Here is a 19,285-nt window from a genome sequence, read left to right on the forward strand (position 1 = left end):
CCGAGAGGCTGAAAAACAGCTTCTATCTCCAGGCCATCAGCCTGTTAAATAGTCACAACTAGCCGGCCCCGACTTGTACCCTGCCTGAACTTTAGTGACTGTTACTAGTCAGCTACCACCCGGTACTCAACCCTGCACCTTAGAGATTGCTGCCCTATGTACATAGTCATTGAACACTGGTCACTTGAATAATGTTTACATACTGTTTTAACCACTTCATAATGTACAGTATATACTGTATTCTAGTCCAGGCTCATCCTATATAACTACTGCTGTAAACACCTTTTCTATTCATATACTGTCCATAATGTCTCCACACCATCAGTATATTTATATTCCGGACTCTGACATTGCTCGTTCTAATATTTATATATTTCTTAATTCCTTTCTTCATATTTTTGGAATTTGTGTGTATTGTTAGGTATTACTACACTGTTGGAGCTAGGAACATAAGAATTTCACTACACCCGCGATAACATCTGCAAAATATGTGAATGCGACTAATACAATTTGATTCGATTTTTTGGGATTACTCTGTTACTTTTGGATTTCTTTCCCCTTTAAGAGGCATTAGAAGAACGCAAAAAATATCCATCAAATGCATTTGATGTATCGTCACAATGGTCTCTGGTGGAACAAACTTCAATTTGTGCCTATTTTCAATGCTGATTGAATGTCATTGAGAAAACAGAAAGGTGTAAATGTATTTTTTCACAAACATCCTTTCTGAATTTAAAAGTAATCCAATAAGTAACCAAGTTTTTCAAAAAGTATCTGTAATCTGATTACAATATTTTTTGCTGGTAACGTAACTGATTAGTAACAGTTTTTTGATTGATTACATTGATTACAACTGATTACATGTAATTGGTTACTCTCCAACCCTGTTAAAACCATAGGTAGTAAGAGAAGTGCATCGGTTTTATTTTTTCTCCAGTGATGTTAATCGTCCCAGTACTCCAGGTTTTTTCCTAGAAGCATTACTCGCCTCACTGTTGAGTTCTATCTTAATCACCTCCTTTCTCCTCCTGTCCCCGCTCCTTTCCCCTCCCCCTCCCCTGACTCCAGCAGCCGTTCCTGGAGGTTAAGGTTCTCGAGACGACCAAACGTTCCCGACGTAACCTGGGACTGGACTGCGACGAGCACTCCACTGAATCCCGCTGCTGCCGCTACCCGCTAACGGTGGACTTTGAGGCTTTCGGCTGGGACTGGATCATCGCTCCCAAGCGCTACAAGGCCAACTACTGTTCGGGCCAGTGCGAATACATGTTCATGCAGAAGTATCCACACACCCACCTGGTACAACACGCCAACCCCAGAGGCTCAGCAGGGCCCTGCTGTACCCCCACTAAGATGTCGCCCATCAACATGCTCTACTTTAACGACAAGCAGCAGATCATCCACGGCAAGATCCCTGGCATGGTGGTGGACAGGTGTGGCTGCTCTTAGACCCAACAGAAGTCATGCATAATCGTGCACGCCTAACTCCACATCATTTCCACCCAAAACCCTGACTAAGCGCTCCTCTGGCACCAGACTTTATCCCCCTTCTCACTCCGCCACAAAAAAATCCCATGGGACCTCCATTCTCTTAGTTATTCATTTTAGTCAAACGTAAAAATGAAATATGAAATGAAGATAGGACTGAGGCTGAGTGGTAGAAATATATATTGAATATTATAAAGGGGATGTGTCTGTGGAGCAGCTTGAGAAACTTATGGTAAAGAAGACAAAACTATGTTTTAGGTGTTTGTTCGTTTTGTGGTTGGTTTTCTTCAAAAAAAAGTTTGAAAGAAAATGTCTATCAGGTTTTTTGAAAAGATGGTGTCTTTGTTGAAATGTCCTGGATAGTGGATCCAGGCTGATGGAGGGAGACATTCCTAAGCAGTTACAGTATATTATAATTTCCCCACATCTTTACTTCCAAGCAAATTCAGTTCTGAGGTGAGGGGCCAAACTGTTTTATCTGTGTAAAAAATGCTTTATTCACATATTATACTCCTAACTATATTTGTTTCACAACCAATACATTTATAGACAGTGCCAATAGAGAGGGGGACTTTGTCTACTAATTACCAGTGCTATTGTGCAATGCTTCATTTTTAGCATCTTTGTCATTACAAAACAAATCTCCCTAACTTGTCTACTTTTAGACTTAAAAGTTTATGAAATTAATCCAACATTTTATGAAAATAATGTTCTAAAGGTTTAAAGTGTTGAGGTCCAAAGCCAAACACTGTGCCCTCTGAACCCGTTCACAGTTATTTTGAGAAAAATAAGAAAATAAATTAGTTATTTCACTACCTTTAAAGGAGCAGTGCAGTCAAAAACGTGATTTCCCTGTGTTTTATATTATTACCACACTGAGGTTGGAATAATATTGTGAAAACTATGATAATACCCTTTTAGTGTAAGAGCTGTTTGAAAAGGCCGCCTGGCGACACCTGGTGATGTCGCCAGGCGGTATGAGTTAATAAACCAATAACAGAGAGTTTGCCCTCCTCTCTGACAATGGGCAAGTTCATTTTGCATGGCCCGGTGCCTCGTGTAGGTGGAGTTTGTACATTTTAGACCATTCCATTGGTCCTTACGTGAAATCTCCAGCCACCCGGGGCACCGGGCCAGGCCAAACGAACTTGCCCAATAACAGCAAGTTTTCAGGTTACATGTCCTTCCCATTAGCCTCCTCCAATTAGGCTCCTCACTCAGACCACTCAAATTCCTTCTTGAGAAATAGCTATTTTTGTTTATTTTGAATATTTGAATTGAAAACAATCACAGTAAGGTACTTAATTGATACCAAGAAAATATTTGAAATTGAGATAAAAACACCTGCAATGGACCTTTAAAAGTGAACAGGAAAGGGTTGTAATACACATTCTGTTTTACTGCAGAAGCTCATAACAGCTCAGGTGACCTCAATATCAACCTGCACACAATGTTTAGATGAACTAAGACAAACGTGTTAGATTTTTGTATAGCCCATCTTTGGATATCTATTACATATCAACTAAATCAAGAATTTAAAATCAAGAATATGGGAATCATGCAAGGGTGCCAGTTTACACTACTGTAATTGTCAGATTATTTTGTATGGAGTACATTCAGTGAAAGGGAACCCCACAAGTACATTGACTAACCTGGTCCACATGACTATAGCCTACTTAGGCGGTGTTTACACAGGCAAGCAAATTCTGATCTTTTTCCCACTAATTGGTCTTTTAACCACTCACATATCTTTTTCAGAGTGGACCTGATTGATCAGAAGAGAGATTAGTGAAAAAAAGATCAGACTTGGGCTACCTGTGTAAACGCAGCCTTATATACTTCTGTCGTTTTCACTCTGCACACTGTGCATTTACCATTCCCATTTACACAAACAAACCTAATGATCAGAGGACCAAATTTATTCTGACAAGTTGCTATGGTGGGAATGTTAAGATGGTTGTGGCAAATAACACAACCTTGTGTTGGAAAGAAAATCAAATGCTTGATTGACATAGGCCTTCATACTAGTAAGTAAAGGGAAGAGCTAGATTGTGAGTCATATAGAAAATAAGGAACATTGATACGGACAAGAATACAGCTGAAATGCCATTTCTAGTTTAGAGAGAACATATATTTTGATTGAATATCTCAATGCCCCCACCCCCCACCTCAACTGCATCTGTAACATGCAGTAAATATTGGAAGTGCTTGAACAGAGTGTAGATTAGAAAGTCTGTCTTGTCTCCTGGATGTCAAAGCGAAGATATCCCTTTGTTAAAAACGAAAGCACTATGCTGTTGGATAAAGGAAGAGCCTTCTGACATTATATATAAATAATATATGTATATAATAAAAAGGGGTACAAAAAATACTTTCTGGGCACTACCTTACCAACAATAAATTTTGCACTATGGGACGTTCATGGCGTGAGGAGTCGTGTTGTTTGTATTTTACCTTATCGAGCACAAGAGCTTTTACAATTGAAAAAAGAACGGTCCAAGCGTCTGTCGATACACCATGTGGATAGACTAGTGAGCCTTTCACTTCTTTTGTTACCATCACACTTTCCTGACTTCCTTTTCGTCTGAAGCGGAGGCCTGTCCATATTCTCACGCTCCTCTTACACTCATCTCAGAAACCTGGACTGACCAGCGGCCAAAAGGCCTCCTCGGCCTCCCGGGGTGATAAGTCGTGTGTTACAAGTGTCTGGACCGATGAACATAGAACGCTTTAAACTGGAAATGCCCCTCCGTCAACTTCAATCAATCTGTCATCAACTCTGAGAGACTTTTGTCCTTTTGAATTTGAGCGACTTGTGTTGACAGTCTAACCACAGACATGTTTTGCCTTTGTGTGTTTTGAGTGAAAGTGCCCATATTAGAATGGGAAAAAGTATCCAGGGATCGTTAGCCAAAGTAGAGGATGATATGTGTGCTGTGACTTTTGTAACTGCAGGAATATATATGCTAAACAATTTCAAAGGAAGAAAAAAACGTGGTATGGGCAGCGGTTGGAAACAATTCAACTGGTCAAGTGTCTCTGTATTTATTAAGATCAAATCAATGAATTTCAAAGTATGTCTACCTCACTTCAGCATTCTGTTATAAATTTGACAGTTAAGTTTTGTTATGAGTTAATCTGTGCAAACTTGTAACCTGGATAGTAAACCCAAAAAAGTAGACTAAAGCCACAGGGTCACCTTGGTCTCAAGTCAAGATTGAGTAATTGACAGCTGAGTTCAAAAGAGTGACTGAAGCAAATAGCTAAAGGTAATGTATACTGACAAAAGAAGAAGAAAATGGCTGTGCCCAGGACCATGGCTGAACTCTGGTTAATGCTGTGGATAAAGTTGCATTTTGAATTTTTGTGTCTGTATACTGGTATGTGTAAGAAAGTGTTTTCATATATATAAAACTATGAGAGGAAATCTCTATGTAAATAAATACCCAAATGTTGACATTTTATGTTTTGGACAGGTTCTCCGCTTCTGTTTTTGCCAACTTTCTTTTGCTTTCATTTGTTCATCATGTTGTATAGATAAAATTCACCCCAACATTGTAGTTTAATGGTTGTGCATATTAATAATTGTTCCATTGTTTTTTCTTTTTTTGTTATTTGTTTTCTGTCTTATTTTGTACAATAAATCATTTATTTAGCTTACGAAATTCACGGCTGATTGATTGACCTTTCCCTGTGTTTCTCTGGCTACCCCTACCCTAGCCCACTGCCACACCTTACTTGTGGCATTTACAGCTCCTAACTTATAAACACACCTGTCATGGGTCACACAAAATGCATTTAAGAGGTCAGGTACTGCCTGGTGGCATCCTGACTCTTGGGATGGGTGAGGGTAACAGGAAACTCTGACATTAATTCTGAGGCTAATTGGTGGAAGAGAGAGAGGAGGAGAGAAACAGGCCGAAGAGAAAGGTTTAGTGTTGGGAGGCCATTGTTTAGATTTCGTACGGGATCTAGCATGACCCAATTAATATGTCACCTGATAGGACGGCCTCTCATCAACCTAATTTAGCGAATCAATGGGGGACAAATGAGACTGAACACGGAGCTCTTTACTGATGCAAATGCACACAGACCACCCACCCCAGAGAAGAGAACATTGACGCCAGCAATGACATAAACCTTACGACATGCTCACACAAAAACGTTTCCAAACAAAACATTCACACCCTCATCTGCCCATAATCACACACACTGAAAATCAAACTCACCTATGCGCACACATAGCTAGATATTTACAACTAATTTCTGGCCTATATGGACCACTAAAAGCCACAGGGGACCTGTTCTCAGTCAATGTCGTCTTCAATGAAAAACAGTCAAACTAGTAGCGTACAGATCATTTGAGGGAGGGTGGGAGAGACCTCAACTTCATGCTGCCAAAGGACAATCAGATCCCCTCAGGTAAGCTACAAGTGACAGGCACTGGTTAAAGTGCTAAAGTGGCAATTATTTAGCTACTAACACTTTGTCCAACTTCCACAACTACTCCTTATCATCATTAGTCATTTACATTATCACAAACATTACAGCGAAATTTGTCACTATACTTTAACACATAAAACATTAAACCACTGACAACAGCTACAAATCATAAAATATACCTGTTTAAATGCACTCCAGGGGAAAACAGGAAAAATATTAAAATCTTACAAAACTCCCAAGAAAGAGGGTTGGGAGGTTTATGATTGCAGCAATAGCCATAAAGTGAAGAAAAGTTCATTGAAGGTAAATTGGGGGCAGCACTCAATAGGATTGATTGCTGAACACAGTAATCAGTAACACCTTTGTGTCCTGCTCAATAACAGACCAGTGTTCAGAGAGGGAGGTTGTTCAAGAAAAATCACACTTGTTCACTTGTGTGAAGGATGAAAGAGTCCAATTCTGCCCATTTCAGGGACGCTTCAACTTCCAAGTGATAATTGCCTCCATCCCAAATTACTGTCTCAGGGAAAATTCAAGTGTTTTGGTTAAATTGTTTAAATATGAAGAGAAAAAAAAACAGTATTGGTGGTGTTAGTAGGTATTGCTGGTGCTATAGCATATGCTTAAGGAGACTTTTAGCTGGAGTTTGATTTAAATTATATTGTGAAATGTAGTAAGAACAATGTCAGAAGTCCAATAACAGTCATGTTTTATTACAGATCTAGAAACGATCTATTCATTATTAACTGTTTACAAACCCACTTAGCAAACGTGTTAAAGGGATAGTTCATCCAAATTAAAAATCAGTGTAAGGAAAACAATATGAAAGGAGTCTTTGGAAAAGCAGAGACCACAACAATCCATGCTTTTGTTTACCCTGGCTCACAACCCCAAATGCCAACTAGCGTTTCTGTTCAAAAATCAATGCCAAGTCAATACTTCATGTTTGAAATGCTATGCCTAAATCATCCCAAAGTGTCTGAAATGTATTTTGTAGCACTATTAAATTACTGTAAGATGATCCATTTACCATTATGAAGTTAGCATAAGTGTGCAGCCAGGAATCCAAACTGGCAAACTATTGAAGTGCGTATCTGATATAACAATGAATTCCCAACTGAAAAGTAGCTTAGTGCCTCCACACTTGTTACAGCATGTCCACTGAGTGACATGTCACAAACCTGGTGTAGTGGTACCACAACACCTGGATTGCAGGAAACTATTGACAGGTTTAGCTATATGTTGTTTAGTTATTAAAATCCCTGCCAGGGAACATCAACCCTTTATCCCCTCCAGAGCAGATACAGCAGGACCATCCCTCCCCTGGAGGAGTTCCTTTAACACCTGAAGGGGTACACAGACTAATTTCCCAACAGCAATAGGACAAGTTTACTCAAGGGTTGTTATGACACTTGTGGGAAATTGGATAAGATCTTTAATTTCCAACTTTTACATAGTGTAAAGATTATTTCTTACTGAACAGCACAGGTTGGTATTTTACCACTGTAAAACAAGAGTAACAAGTTTTTAAAAAATACAAAATTAAATCATTAAAAAAGTACAAATATAAAATTGAATCAATTATTTCCAAATCGGTCTGCTCGTTTCCTCTTCTTTACCTGAAATGGGGGGGGGGGGGGGGGGATGAACATGTAAGGAACATTCTACATAAATGTCATGTGTTTCAAATGTATACAGAAGAGCATATATACAGAATTAATTGTAAATTGTGACTCAGGATTTATATTTGTGGAATATGCATGTGCAACAATAATAGAGCTTTCTTATCAAGTGAGATTAGAATTGCTGAATTGTCATTTAAATGACTGGGTGGTGGTGAGGAAGCAGAAACATCACATCAGAGTATTAAGTCAGTATCAAAACAAGCCGGCCTGATACCTGCAACATTAAACTGCAAGCATCATCCTTACATATATGTTTTAGTAATTTGATTACTTATTTAAGCAAAATCATTAATAACCACATTGTATGCTAGATATCATAACAGCAGAACTAAGCAATGCACAAAACACTAACTGCTTGTCATTGCTGGATGACTATATAGGTCATCGACATGCTCCGATACCATCTGGAATTCCTTTGTGTATGTTCAAGGGAACATCAATCATTTAAGACGTTTTCAAAAAACTCAAGGTAGAAACTTTGAGAACTGTAAAGTTAGACTCTATGCCTGTATACCCCTATGAACTTTGGAAACAATTACCAAAAATATGAATTGTGGAATGTGGAAATTAAGCAATCATTTACACTTGTTAAAGATGACTCACACTACATTTACCCAACAGATTTGACACATCTATTGACTCAAAATAGGTTCATAACATCAACTAAAATGTTTGATTTTGCCTAAATATTGAGGCAATGCCCAATTCTTCTTCTTTCAGAACTATTCTTAATTCTTTTTCTGTTCTAAAACATTCTAATAGCAACTTACAAAACATTCTTATACCCTCCTTCCCAACACACAACTATGTGAACATTTCAGTCGCTTATTTTGAATGTTTCTCACAACAGTGTTTGATCACTTACAAATCTGTCCCACCAGCTCTCTTTTGGCAACAACAAGAACATGAAAACAAAACCTTTTGTACCTCGCTATCTTCGGCCCCAACTACAGCAGCAGCAGTGAGAATCCCAAACCTCTCCTTCCTCTTTTTCAGCTTCTCGTCGACTTCAACCTGCAACACAGCATCAGAAATGGATGAGGAGACTTAGTCTTTTGGAAAAGCAACAAATAAATGACATTCCGCTGACAGAAAGTAGTACATTGAGTAAGGGGGAAGAAAAATACCCCCAAATTCTGGGTGTAAATTAAAAGGCTGAAAATCTGGTGGCCTGGCAAATAATGTTAAGGTTATGCGAGGACACAGCAAGCTTTTCCCTCACACACTGTGTTCTGGCAAGAGATTGCCAACAAGAACAAACTGACAGATTCCAGGTCACTGGTCAAACCTCCAAAACACAACCCTTGAGGTCAGCTCCATCCCCGTCCACATCCCAGAACCAACGTGAGGAGCGGGATGGGCTGAGAGTGGGACGCCACATACAGCATTACTACCTTAAAGACCAACAAAGAAGGCAAATATGAGCTTTTGATTGCGCTACCACCATAATTGCTGAATTAAGAAGAAAATTAAGTTGGTCAAAGACACATCTTTTTCAGAAGTTTACATTTGTGGCCATAGGCTACTGTAGCAATAATCAAAGCAAAGTTTATTGGTCACGTGTACAGGATACAGGGTGTAAACAGTACAGTCAAATGCTTCCTAGCAAGCTCCTCAACACAGGTTTCTAGACTAACTTTTTCCACTGGTGGCACCTGTGATACACATTTTTTCAGTTAATGGCACAAGCATATGATTTGGCGCTGCGCAGGAATAATGAACTGACCTGTGGCCCATAATGTACCTGCATTCCATACAGAATCAGGCTAAAAATGACTAGCCATCTTTTAAATTAGAATTCCCTTGCAGGGCTTGACATTCAGATAAATTTGCCATTGGCACACCGGGTCAGTGTCAACTGAAAGCTTCTCCATCCTCGTGCTGACATCCACAGTCATTTCTGTTTTTGAAGGGACGTCAAAGCTGTGAGTCTGAACAACATTCAAATGCAGAGAATGGAAAGCCAAACCCCATGTGCCTAAAGTGTCTGACCTACACTATATACCCCTTCATATTAGTGGATTCAGCTACTTCAGCCACACCAGTTGCTGACAGGTGTATAACATCGAGCACACAGCCATGTAATCTCTGTAGACAAACATTGGCAGTAGAATGGCCTTACTGAAGAGCTCAGTGACTTTCAATGTGGCACTGTCATAGGATGCCACCTTTCAAAAAAAGTCAGTCGTCAAATTTCTGTCCTGCTGGAGCTGCTATTGTGAAGTGGAAATGTCTAAGAGCAACAACGGCTCAGGAGCGAAGTAGTAGGCCACACAAACTCACAGAGCGGGACCGCCGAGTGTTGAAGCGCATAGCACGTAAAAAATAGTCTGTCCTCGGTTGCAACACTCACTACAGAGCTCCAAACTGCTTTTGGAAGCAACTTCAGCACAATAACTGTCTGTCAGCAGCTTCATGAAATGGGTTGCCATGGCTGAGCAGATGCACACAAGCCTAAGATCTAAAGTGCTGTAAAGCGTGCCGCCATTGGACTCTGGAACAATGGAAACGCGTACTCTGGAGTGGTTTATCACGCTTCACCATCTGGCAGTCAGACGGACGAATCTGGGATTGGTGGATGCCAGGAGAACGCTACCTACCCGAATACATAGTGTCAACTGTAAAGTTTGGTGGAGGAAGAATAATGTTCTGGGGCTGTTTTTCATGGTTTGGGCTAGGTCCCTTAGTTTCAGTGAAGGGAAATCTTAACGCTACAGCATAGTGACATTCTAGACGATTCTGTGCCTCCAACTTTGTGGCAACAGTTTGGGGAAGGCCCTTTGTTGTTTCAGCATGACAATGCCGCCGTGCACAAAGAAAGGTACATACATACATACATGTTTTTTTGAAAACAGTGTGGAAGAACTTGACTGGCCTGCAAAGAGCCCTGACCTCAACCCCATTGAACAGCTTTGGGATGAATTGGAACGCCGACTGCGAGCCAGGCCTAATCACCCAACATCAGTAATGCTCATGGCTGAATGGAAATAAGTCCCTGCAGCAATGTTCCAACATCTAGTGGAAAGCCTTTCCAGAAGAGAGGAGGCTGTTATAGCAGCAAAGGGGGAACTAAATCCATATTAATGCCCATGATTTTGGAATTAGTTGTTCGACGAGCAGGTGCCCACATACTTTTGGTCACGTAGTGTATCTTCTTCCTGGCTCTGCCTACACCAACCACCCTTATATTCAACAGGAATGGATTGTTTTGGCCCCTTCACAGTGAAGATGTGCCGAAGGAATGAGAAGAGGTGGAGAATCTTTTCATTTCCAATTACTTGATACTATTTTCACACAATAGATCAAGATATTGATGAACAGAAGAACATAATCATATACTGAGAGGATATGTTTGTCACAAAAGATTGAGTTGAGGGAAGGGTTGTTTCAGTGTTGGCCTATGAAAAGAGTTGTCCATTTCTTTAAGGCCGGCACAGTCAGTGAAAGGCTCTGTGGGTTCTCCATAGTTCACATGGCAAACTCTCAAAAACCGGTTGTCCCCCCCTGCCCCTGTGATGCCTTAAGCAGAGGCCAGTGTTGACACAGTGCTGGCCAATCTAATTTTGATTGTCAGGAGCAGGGAACAGCAATCCCCCCTCCACCCCCCGAGATCATCAAGTTCATCCCCCCCACCCCTAGAACAATATTCAGCCATTCCTGGGCCTCACGGAGTGAGCTCACTGGAGTTAATCTCTCAGGCCTCTCTATCCTCCCTCTCTTGCTCTCCCTCTTCCTCGCTCTCTTTCTTTCTCTATTCACAAAGCCATTCTAGAACAGCTTGAATTAGTGACAGTTATTATTCAGACTAATGAGTAAAAAATCAGAGGCTACAATAGTGGACCATGGCATGTAGCTAAGTGCATTCATAAATCTATCATTCTTAACTAAATGCAAAGACGAGGGGAAAATGAACCGGTCAGAGCTGAGATGACGAGTCTAACACTTTTCGTATGATGTCACTTTTTCCACAAATCACAAAATTGCCCACAGAAACACTCAAATACGAAAGCTTTCAGACATCGCTATTTCTAATTAATAGAAACCGACAAAGAACTCTCGAACATCTCTGTACCTTGACATCACCCACTGGGCAAAAACTGGTTGAATCAATGTTGTTTCCACATCATTTCAACCCCCCAAAATCTATGTGATGACGTTGAATCAACGTGGAAAATTAATTTGGATTTGCAAAAAGTTAATAAAAAGTTTACTTTTTTTTAAACATAAAAAAAATCAAATGATCTTTTTTTGATTTCACATTGAATTCACATTAGTTGAAAACTCTAATATTACTAATAGTTCTACTACTCTACATAGCATTTTAGTTACCGTTTATACACACTGCATATTTATTTATATACTGGATTCTTGACATAGCTCACTGTAATATATTTGCTGAGCAATTAGTGGTTTTTGAGGTCGGTTCGGTTTCGATTATTATAATTTTTTAATGAAATACACTATGCATTATGTGACTTGAATGCTTTAACACAGAATAAAACAATGAATAAAGGTCCCATGATGGCAGTGACCATTACCTCATCACGTATTAACCATCATTTATTCACATTACTTTAATCAACTTTCAGTTGTGTATCTTTGTTTTATTTGACTACTATTACTTAATTCCAAGTCATCACCTCATCTCTATAGAGCTGCTGCCTTATACTGTCTGACAAAATCACTATTTTAGTAGTTCTTTAAAATAAATAAGGCATATTTTTATGACTGCTGAATGCCAACTATTGTTCACTTAGATCATGTATTTTCAGGAAGAGATACCTTCACGAAGCAACTGCTCTCTATCCCTCTCAATAGTGCAAATCCCCATTCAAATCCCTCAGTTTAAGATTGAGATATGTATTTTTTGCATGGGCTGCGTCTCAATCAACCGCATCCAACCAATGTTGGCCTTCTGAAAATCAGTAGCGTCCAAATGCTCCATGGTATGACCATCTTAAAACAATTCCATGTTAGCTTAGTTTCCCCCCAACAGCTTAAGACTGAGGTTTAAAATAGCACTACTAATATTATTTCTTGCTGTGTATATATGTATATATATATATATCAATCCTAGTATATCTTGTGTAAATTAATTTGGTGTAGATGCATATAGATTGCATTTGGATTACTGTTACAGTGCTATTTGGGTTGTTAATTGGATTCGTTTCGACATTTCTTTATTTCTTGTTCTTAGTTTAAGTTGATTATTTGTGTACACCTGTTAAACATTTTACTGCATTATTAGGAGCTAGTAACATAAGCATTTTGCTGCACCCGCTATAACATCTGCTAAACTGTGTAAGCGGCTAATAAACTTTGTTTTGAACTCAACCAAATGTAAATCAAAACTAGATGTTGAACTGACGTCTGTGCCCCTATTCTGAGGGACATTAAATTATGTGACATGTCAAGAAGCCTTCTTTATTTTCCCAGATATGTATGGCCAGATTGGACAGATGGCCCTCTATACTTCTATTCAAAAGTGTGTGCGTACATTTGAGTGTGGTTCCATACACTTTGTGGGGGGGGAGGGCCCATTGCTATTATAATTCCAGATTCAAATGCAGATAGAGCTGAAAGTCCAGCCAAGCCTCCTCCTTAAAAATCACACATGTAAATGATGGTCCTTCAAATGAGTAGACAAATGCCTGGTCTATGTGTGGAGAATGATAAATGACCAAAGCTGGGGATTCAGTTATTCACTCATTCATTCTTAGGACCGATAAATTAAATTTGGCTCATTGCTTTTCTTCAATTCAAATTAAAGTATGCATGATGTGGTAATGCAGAAAACGGCTCCTCAATTGTCTTTTGTGGAATGCAGGGTAGGGAGAGGGGGGCACAGCGTAGTGATTGCCGGCCATCACATATGGGGGAAGTCATCAGTGTCACCCCACTCAAATTCAAACCGTTGCAGATATAAAAAGATTTCAGCAATGATTTAGGTGCTGGTGGGAGCCTTTGACAGCATAGCAGTGACAGTGAGTGGCTGGCTTTGCGGTGTAATAGGCACTAGTGTTCCACTGTATCCTGATACTTCTGTACTTTTTCAATACTATAACATGAAAAACAGTTCAGTACTAGATTGAGAGATTATGAAATCAGTGCAGTCTATGTCCCCTTATAGCGTGAGTGCACCGTGCTTGCTCCACTTACTCATTGCTAGCTCTAGCCTGTCCTGGGGAACAACTGCACTCACTGGGAGTCTGGGATGCATCATGTTAGCTCCCCACTGCACAGAAATGAACACACTTGAATAATGCAACACGGCATGTAGAAATGATGCAGCTGTTAATTACTTTTTGCAAAACAATGCCCATTACAGGCCAGGACACTTTACAATGCAAGAAGATAGCTTTGTAGGCTAACTTTCGTTGCTAGCTTACACCTGAAGCTAACATCAAGTCACTACCCTAGTACTTTGTTCGTGATAAATTACTTATCTTACGCAAACTATAATGCAAAATATGTTGATTTCAAGCTGAAAAACCATACACCAAAACCATAGTCATTGCCAAAAATGATACATCTCTCCTGTCTCCATCACTGTGTTGGAATGACGTCATTAGGTCTTGAGATGCTTCTTCTATGCAAATGTTGTTGACCAGTACAATAAGTCCCAAATGGAAAGGAAACGGATTGTTTTTCATCTGTCGCCCCATGAAATCAGCAAAAACAAGCTCAACTCAATGCATGCACACACTCTTAGAATATGCAACCTCGGTAAATGGGTACACAGAAGAGAAATGGAGAGCAGAGGATAAGGGGGGGTGTGGGGGATACAGTTTTGAACTCTAGGCTTGTTTACACAATTTCTATAACAGCCACCCACCATGCATTCTAATTGGTGAGTTGTTGATTAATCAGGCTGGTGATTTTAGGCTCACTCACGATTTTAAGTTAAAAGAACAGAGATTTTTAAATTGGGTATATAATGTAACAGTTAGTCAAACATATTTGCTTCTAAATACGGGTAGATATGGTTTGTATGACTTAAAGGAATAATCCACTCAAAACTACAAATCCCTATGATTTACATTGTTAAATAATGCAAATATATGAGAACAATATAGGTTGCAATTTTTTGGGCAATTTCAGCGTTATAATAAGTTAAGAAGCAACATGTGAAAATTGTGGAAATCTGCGGTGCTCAAGTTGACTACAAAACCCACAATGCAATGCTCCCCCTAGAAAGACTGGCTGGGTAGCAAGGTAGCTAGCTAGAGAACGTAACACACAATAATACAAAAGTCAATATCAGCATGTGAAGTATTTAGCTAGCTGTAAAATTCCTGAAACATATGGCATTATCTGACTATGTTCAACCTGGTAGAGATTGGGTTTCTAGCTCAAAGCTGTGTGAGCCAAGTTGTTATGGCAACGCGCAAGGGCCCTGCGAGCCTGCAAGATTGAAGACAAGAGGAGAAAACTGCTTTGCGCAATGGTAGTTGAAGGAAGAAAGGATATTAACATTTGAACAAAATATACACTTTGTCGTAACGATTTAGACAGATGGATGGGTGGCGCAGCATTCTAAGGCACTGCATCTCAGTGCTAGAGGTGTCACTACTACAGACACCCTGGTTCGAATCCAGGCTGTATCACAACCAGCCGTGATTGGGAGTCCAATAGGGCGGCGCGCAATTGGCCCTGCGTCGTCCGGGTTTGGCTGGTGTAGGCCGTCATTGTAAATAAGAATTTGTTCTTAACTGACTTGCCTAGTTAAATAAAGGTTACATGTGTTCAAGACAAAAATAAGTAGTGTAGTGGTTTTGGATTTTCTGGAAACCCGACTTGCCATGGATAAAAATATAGATTTTTATGTAGCTGCTTCCCACTCCGCTGACTACATAGTAGCTTGCTCAGTTATTTATTTTACCTTTATTTAACCAGACAAGTCAGTTAAGAACAAATTCTTATTTTCAATGACGGCCTAGGAACAGTGGGTTAACTGCCTGTTTAGGGACAGAACGACAGATTTGTACCTTGTCAGCTCGGGGGTTTGAGCTTGCAACCTTCCGGTTACTAGCTCTAACCACTAGGTTCCCCTGCCGCTTTGATTGGCGATGACGCCTTTGTCCGGTGTAGCTTACATAAAAATGTAATGTTGTACACAAAGGACATGGTTCAAATGTTAGAACTATTGAATTCCATGCCTTACTAGGCTATTAAGAGTTTCTCCTGTACTTTTGCATACTTCTTATGCAGTAGTTCTGAAAGTAGTACGCACGGTAGTACGTAGGGACCGTAGTACGCACGGTCCACAAAAATTGCATACTATTTCACATATAGTACCGGTCAAGTTATAGAACACCTACTCATTCAAGGGTTTTTCTTTATTAAAAAAAAAACTATTTTCTACATTGTAGAATAATAGTGAAGACATCAAAACCATGAAATAACACATATGGAATCACGTAGTAACCAAAAAAGTTAAACAAAATCAACATTTATTTTATATTTCAGATTCTTCAAATAGCCACCCTTTGCCTTGATGACAGCTTTGCACACTGTTGGCATTCTCTCAACCAGTTTCATGAGGTAGTCACCTGGAATGCATTTCAATTAACAGATGTGCCTTCTCACTGAGATTCAGTGCCTTAGACTGCTGCGCCACTCAGGAGCCATTTACAGATCCTTCAGGAAGTGTTCACATCCTTTGACTTTTTCCACAATTTGGTGTGTTACAGCCTGATTTTAAAATGTATTAAATATAGATTTTTTTGGGTCACTGGCCTACACATAATACCCAATAATATCAAAGTGGAATGTTTTTGTATTTTTTGTATTTTTACAAATTAATAAAACAAATGAAGACTACATTTCTTGAGTCAATAAGTAAGTATTCACCCCCTTTGTTATGGCAAGTCTAAATAAAATCAGGAGTAAACATTTGCCTAACAAATCACATAATTAATACGCTGCATGGACTCCCTCTGTGTGCAATAATACTGCTTAACATTATTTAATGGGCACATTTTGCACAATACAGGTGTGGAAAGCCTGAATTTTTTTTAAAGACACAGAATAATAATAATAATAGCTATTTTAGCTAGCATTGGAAAGATACATATTTTAAGCTTCTAACTGCTGTAAGTTTAACACAAAAGTGACATTGTATATAAAAAAGCATGATCCCATATTGCCTATGTAAGTTGGACATCACAGAAAAAAATAGTACCCACAAATCATTCAGGGGGAGAGCAATAAAAAATGAAGATGTGAAAATGTGTTCTGGCCATCCCACCCGCATTCCCAAAACATGCAAGGCCTCTCTACAAGCTCAACTGCAGATTGTCAAAACTAATCTTGACATTACTGGGAACAAATCTATCCCCAAAGATCAAAAGGTGAAAGGTCAGGAATACTCTGACAGGGATAGAGGGAGGTCACAAAAACAACACCCATTCCTTAAAAAAAAAAAAGAGGGGGGAGGGGAGGAAATACTACGAAACAAACAAATTACTGAAAACTGTTGTGAACCTAGCTACCTTATATATTAAATGTACAAATATTAAAAATAAATAAAATAAACGTATGGACAGGGTGCAAATGTAAAATGGCGCCGACAGATATGGCAGCTCTGCTTCTAGATCCTAAGCAACTTTGCCCAGAATTTGTTATTACATACAGCTAAAAGGAAGAACGTTTGGATATCAAAGCGTCGGTAACTAGGAATACGACTTTCTCGAATTGGATCCTTTGTTCGTACCCCCCAGGGAAATTGAACTTATTCCAGAGGCTGCTCCAAAACACCACTGGCGGAGAAGAGGTATTCAGAGTGGACTTCCAGTCGAACTTCCGAGTATATTACTCGCTAATGTTCAGTCTCTGGATAATAAAGTAGACGAGCTCAGGGAGAGGATCTCCCAGAGAGACATCAGGGATTGTAACATACTCTGTTTTACAGAAACATGGCTCTCTCAGGATACACTGTCCCCGTCCATACAGCCAGCGGGGTTCTCAGTACATCGGTCAGACAGGAATGAAGAACTCTCCGGGAAGAAGAAAGGCGGGGGTGTATGTTTCATGATTAACTTTGAAATGCCTACAAGGCCCTCCCCCGTCCTCCCTTCAGAAAATCTGATCATGACTCCATTTTGCTCCTCCCTTCCTATAGACACAAAGTCAAACAGGAAGTACCTCTGCTAAGGTCTATACAACGCTGGTCTGACCTAACGGTATCCATGTTTCTAGATTGTTTTTATCATACGGACTGGGATATGTTCCGAGTAGCCTTTGAGAATAACAACGAATACGGTGACTGAGTTCATCAGGAAGTGTATAGTAGATTTTGTACACACTGACTATTAAAACCTACAGCACTCGCACAAAACTGAAAGTGTGAACCACTGCGTTTAACCATGGCAAGGTGACTGGGAATATGGCCTAATAGAAACATTGTAGTTATTCCCTCCTAAGGCAATCAAACAAACAAAAAGTCAGTACAGAGACAAAGTGGAGTCGCAATTCAACAACAGACACCAAAGGGAAAACCAGCCATGTCGCAGACACCGACGTCTTGCTCCTGGACTGTTAAGCTAAACACCTTCTTCACCTGCTTTGAGGATAACACAGTGCCACTGACGCGGCTCGCTACCAAGGACTGGAAGCTCGCCTTCTCCGTGGCCGACGTGAGTAAGACATTTAAGCTTGTTAACCCTCGCAAGGCTGCCGGCCCATACGGCATCCCTAGCCGCATCCTCAGAGCATGCACAGACCAGCTGGCTGGAGTATTTACAGACATATATAATCTCTTCCTATCACAGTCTGCTGTCACCACTTGCTTCAAGATGGCCACCATTGTTCCTTTACCCAAGAAAGCAAAGGTGACACAACTAAATGACTATCGCCCTGTAGCACTCACATCTGTCATCTGAAGTGCTTTGAGAGGCTAGTTAAGGATCATTACATTTACATTTAAGTCATTTAGCAGACGCTCTTATCCAGAGCGACTTATCACCTCTACCTTACCTGACACCCTAGACCCACTTCAATTTGCTTACCGCCCAAATAGATCCACAGACGACGCAATCGCCATCCACACTGCCCTATCCCATCTGGACAAGAGGAATACCTATGTAAAAATGATGTTCATTGACTATAGCTCAGACTTCAACACCATATTACCCTCCAAGCTCATCATTAAACTCTGGGCCCTGGGTCTGAAACCCGCACTGTGCAACTGGGTCCTGGACTTCATGACGGGCCACCTCCAGCTGGTGAGGGTAGGAAACAACACCACCACTTCGCTGATCCTCAACGCAGGGACCGCAGAAGGGTATGTGCTTATCTTAGCCTGTACTCAATGTTCACCCACGACTGCGTGGCCACGCACGCCTCCAAATCAATCAAGTTTGCAGACACAACAGTAGTAGGTCTGATTACCAATAATGATGAGACAGGGAGGAGGTCAGGACCCTGGGAGGGTGGTGCCAGGAAAATAACCTCTCACTCAACGTCAACAAAATACAGGAGCTGATTGTGGACTTCAGGAAACAGCAGAGGGAGGACGCCCCTATCCACATCGACGGGAACGCAGTGGAGAAGGTGGTAATCTTCAAGTACACATCACTGATGATCTGAAATGATCCACCCACACAGAGTGTGGTGAAAAAGGCGCAACAGCGTCTCTTCAACCTCAGGAGGATGAAGAAATTTGGCTT

General features: G+C 40.3%; 2 protein-coding genes across 5 annotated transcripts in view; one reads left to right on the plus strand and one right to left on the minus strand.

The window, feature by feature from the left end:
- The window catches only part of LOC115143071 (growth/differentiation factor 11-like), a 45,975-nt gene extending 44,237 nt beyond the window's left edge, over positions 1-1,738 (plus strand). Inside the window, exon 3 of one of the 2 annotated variants that reach the window (XM_029683088.2) lies at positions 1,069-1,738. In XM_029683088.2, coding sequence (XP_029538948.1) covers positions 1,069-1,449 — 381 coding nt within the window. In that variant the 3' untranslated portion in view covers positions 1,450-1,738. The remainder of the gene's footprint in view (positions 1-1,068) is intronic. The other variant, XM_029683089.2, reaches the window with a different exon arrangement.
- A 4,885-nt stretch (positions 1,739-6,623) lies between these two features.
- LOC115143072 (SAP domain-containing ribonucleoprotein-like) overlaps positions 6,624-19,285 on the minus strand; it is a 68,232-nt gene continuing 55,570 nt past the window's right edge. For all 3 annotated transcript variants that reach the window (XM_029683091.2, XM_029683092.2, XM_029683090.2), the window contains 2 exons: positions 8,544-8,630; positions 6,624-7,550 (listed from right to left, as the gene is read on the minus strand). In XM_029683091.2, the coding sequence (XP_029538951.1) occupies positions 7,509-7,550; positions 8,544-8,630 (129 nt within the window). In that variant the 3' untranslated portion in view covers positions 6,624-7,508. The remainder of the gene's footprint in view (positions 7,551-8,543; positions 8,631-19,285) is intronic.

This window comes from Oncorhynchus nerka, linkage group LG15 (assembly GCF_034236695.1).
Source record: "Oncorhynchus nerka isolate Pitt River linkage group LG15, Oner_Uvic_2.0, whole genome shotgun sequence".
NCBI lineage: Eukaryota > Metazoa > Chordata > Actinopteri > Salmoniformes > Salmonidae > Oncorhynchus > Oncorhynchus nerka.